This window comes from Morus notabilis, unplaced genomic scaffold (genome assembly GCF_000414095.1).
Source record: "Morus notabilis unplaced genomic scaffold, ASM41409v2 Scaffold436, whole genome shotgun sequence".
Taxonomy (NCBI): domain Eukaryota; kingdom Viridiplantae; phylum Streptophyta; class Magnoliopsida; order Rosales; family Moraceae; genus Morus; species Morus notabilis.
Window position 1 is genome coordinate 279,375 of NW_010362623.1, and position 4,045 is coordinate 283,419.

The 4,045-nt window shown below is 43.5% G+C and overlaps 1 protein-coding gene across 1 annotated transcript; it reads left to right on the plus strand.

The window, feature by feature from the left end:
- The first annotated feature begins 1,428 nt into the window (after positions 1–1,428).
- LOC112092391 lies at positions 1,429–3,761 on the plus strand. The gene is made up of 4 exons (XM_024168484.1): positions 1,429–1,789; positions 1,873–2,336; positions 2,412–3,313; positions 3,386–3,761. The coding sequence occupies exons 1-4, from the start codon at positions 1,429–1,431 to the stop codon at positions 3,759–3,761; spliced, it is 2,103 nt and encodes a 700-aa protein (XP_024024252.1).
- The last annotated feature ends 284 nt before the right edge of the window (positions 3,762–4,045 follow it).

Genomic DNA, 4,045 nt, shown 5'->3' on the forward strand with positions numbered 1-4,045 from the left:
AATCAAAATCCGAATTCCCTCTTGCCTTAGGGATTTCTGAATTTTTCCTTCCCCTTTTATTGCCAAATCAAATCATGTTCAAATTCTATTTTGAATTTTAAATTAATCACCATTAATTTCAAAATTTAAATTCATTCTTTTTATTTTTCAATTATCAAATAAATGAAAAATAACACAATGAATTTTTAAACATAATTATATCACAAAATATCAGTTTCTATTTTCCCACTTATTAGAGCTAGCCTTCATATGAACAAAGCTATGGAATTACAATACTCGACTAATTTATCCCGATAAGTTATCGACGTATTTAATTCTGACATCGTACGACTCCACTAAAGGTTCGATGCCGACTAATCTCTTGATTTATATGCGCTATTTTTCTGATGGTGTTAATACAATTTATCACACAGTCCACAGAATAAATGCACTATTATCCTTCGTAAATATCAGTGACTAGAATGGTATAGAAAATTCCCGTTTTACCATTCCAGTCATTGTTTCCTCAACTCCTTTATTTGACTGTGAATAAGAAAGACATATGTTCGTAAGATGTCTCGCACATGTCACGATGTCTTAATCAATGAATACCATCATTGAATACCAGGCCTGGTTTATTTATTCACACACCCATCAATAAAGCATGAGGTGACATTATCGCTTACGAATTCTATATCTGTGAATCACACAACTCTAACTTAATTATGTCATGATCCCAATGGCCGAGATGTTGTTCAAAAACTATGAACTAATCTCATTAGTGAATCAAAGACCATGAGAAATTAAGTCGAGTTATGTATTCTCTTCAAGATTGAGATAATTATACAAATATACTTAAGTTGTAATAATTAGGTTTAGAGCTCTGTAAACGGTTTTTGCTCTAACCGAATCAGTTACATGGTCTATTCAACATGTTGTGAACATGTCTAGATCAACCACAGAGTCCAACTCCCATGCCCCGAGACCAGCATCATATGGTTCGATCTAACAGTCATAATCGGATTCGATTGCCCAATCGATCCTAAGACTATGAATATGTATTTTAAACTATATCAGAAGAGCTTGTCCGGCAGGGATTCCCTGACTCTTCTTTCGTTGATAATAGTCTATGGACTAAGCAATATTACTAACACTCTTGAGTATGAATTAAAACATAACTTTATTTTATTTATAAACGTCAGCAAAATAATGAGATCCGATATTTGCCATTTCATAAATAACAAATTACATCCTACTTTCTGGACACATTTCCAACTGAGGCCAAATTCTATCTTGAGCTGGGATGAGTTGAAGGAAGCATTTTCCCTCCAATTCATAGGGGTTAAAAAGTACATCCCCCTGAAGCAGAATCTGACGGCAATATACCAAAAGCCGAACGAGTCATTAAGGGAATAGCTTACAAGATACGGGGAAGCTATCGCCGCCACGATGGATATAACGGATAGAGAGGCCTTGATGGAGGTGTTATCTAGCATGAAGAAGATTACCCCCCTCAAGAGAGATCTGAACCGAAAACCCCCGTCCAGCTACAAGGAATTTCTTGCGCGAGCGCAAGGATACATCAACGCTGAGGAGGCAGACGCCAATGACCCCGAGCACAGGTCCAACAAGAATAAAAGGGACAGAACAAGGGTCGACGCCAGCAAAACAAGACGGGAAAAAGTGCCGAGGTGGAGGAAGCAGAGACAAGCAGCCAGATGCGACGTCGAGCGCTCCAGAAGCCAAAACAAGAGGATGCCCGTAAAACTCAGCTGTTCCAAAAATACGAAAAAAGCGCCAGGGCCAGCTAGTACGTCGACCATCTGGGGGAAATGTTTGGTGTATTAAGAAAATACCACACGAAACTAAATCCCCAAAAATGTGCCTTTGGAGTTGGGTCGGGGAAATTCCTCGGTTTTATGGTCAGCAACCGTGGGATAGAAGCTAACCTCGAGAAAATTAAAGTCCTACAAGATATGCGGTCCCCAACTAAGCCAAAGGAAGTGCAAAGGTTAATAGAATGTGTCGCCGCCCTAAACAGGTTTATATCAAAAGCGACAGACAAATTCGTCCCCTTCTTCGACGCTTTAAAAGGAAGCGGGCGTTTTGAGTGGACACCGCAATGTAAAGAGGCCTTCCAGAAATTGAAGGAACATTTGGGCAAGCCCCCAATTTTGTCGAAACCAAACCCCGACGAGGAGCTTAGCCTATACCTCTCTGTGTCCCAACACGCCATAAGCTCTGTACTAATAAGAGAAGAAGAAAGGGTGCAATTGCCAATCTACTATGTAAGTAAGAGGCTCCTCGACGCCGAATCAAGATACAGTGAAATGGAGCGCTTAGCCCTCGCCCTGATGGTAGCTTCAAGAAAGCTTTGGCACTATTTCCAATCTCACACCATACGGGTTCTTACAAACCACCCGTTGAGATAGGCTCTACAAAAGCCCGAAACTTCCGGTCAACTCCTCAAGTGGTCGGTAGAACTGAGCCAGTTCGACAAAAAATATGTGCCAAGAACTGCGATCAAGGGCCAAGCGTTGGCCGATTTTCTAGCCGAGTTCTCCCATAGGCCAGCTCCCGCCACGCCTGAAGGAGTTGAGACTACAGAATGGAAGCTCTACGTGGATGGAGCGTCGAGCGAAAGTGGGTTAGGAGCCGGCGTCTTGTTAATCAGCCTAGAAGGCCATAAGATTACCTCGGCGGTTCGATTTAAATTCAAGGCGTCGAACAATGAGGCGGAATACGAAGCGCTAATCGTGGGACTGCGATTGGCCAGCCACCTGAAGATCGAAAGGCTCAGCATCTTCAGTGATTCTCAATTGGTCGTCGGGCAAGTAAAAGAAGAATACCAAGCGCGCAGCGAGAAAATAGGAGCGTACTTGAGGAAGGTAAAGGAAGAACTCGTTAAGTTCAAAAACTACGAGATACTTCAGATACCACGAACCAAAAACACAAACGCCGACGCTCTGGCAAAGCTAGCATCTTCAAGAGATTCTGACACACTAGGGGTCGTTCCCATCGAAGAATTGGAGCGGCCGATTATTGTAGAAAAAGCTAAGGCATTAATCGTCCAAATAGGTGAAAATTGGATGACGCCACTCATCCAATACCTAATGGATGCACAACTGCCAAACAATAAAGACGAAGCCAGACGGATCAGGTATAGAGCTGCTAGGTACTTGTTGTACGACGGCTTGCTCTACCGACGAGGCTACTCAACACCTCTACCGTGGTGCCTGGATAATGCCGAAGCCCAGAAGGTCCTCCAAGAAATCCATGAAGGAGTCTGCGGTAACCACACTAGGGGGCAGTCTTTGGCTCTAAAGGTTTTAAGGCAAGGATACTACTGGCCCACGCTCAAAAAGGACGTTTTTCAATACGCCTGACGTTGTGATAAATGCCAAAGGTATGCCACAATTCCTAGAGCACCCCCAGAAAATTTAACTATCATTCTCAGTCCATGGCCCTTCGCCAAATGGGGGGTTGACCTGATCAGGCCATTACATCTTGCACCCGGAGGCTTTAAATTTGCAATCGTCGCGGTAGACTACTACACAAAGTGGGCAGAGGCAAAGGCTCTAACTACAACCACGGAAGCAGCCTGCACCAAATTCATGTGGGACAACATCGTGTGCAGGTTCAGGATTCCCCACTCAATAGTATCCGACAACGGAAAGCAGTTCGACAATGCCTCAACACGCAGATTTTGTGACAGCCTGGGCATTCAGAAAGACTTCTCGGCGCCAACCATCCACAATCTAACGGACAAGTCGAAGCGGTAAATAAAATATTAAAGTATACTCTCAAAAAGAGACTCGACGATCTAAAAGGGAAATGGGCCGAGGAACTTCCCAAGGTCTTATGGGCATACAGAACAATGAGCTGAACTACTACAGGTGAAACATCCTTCTCCATGGCATATGGCGTCGAGGCAGTGCTCCCCATAGAAATCGAAACGCCGACTCTAAGAACCATCGTCCATAACGATGACGAAAACACGGAAGGCATGAACGGAGAACTCGACTTGTTGGAAGAAAAAAGGCTCGACTCCCAACTGCGCCTCGCC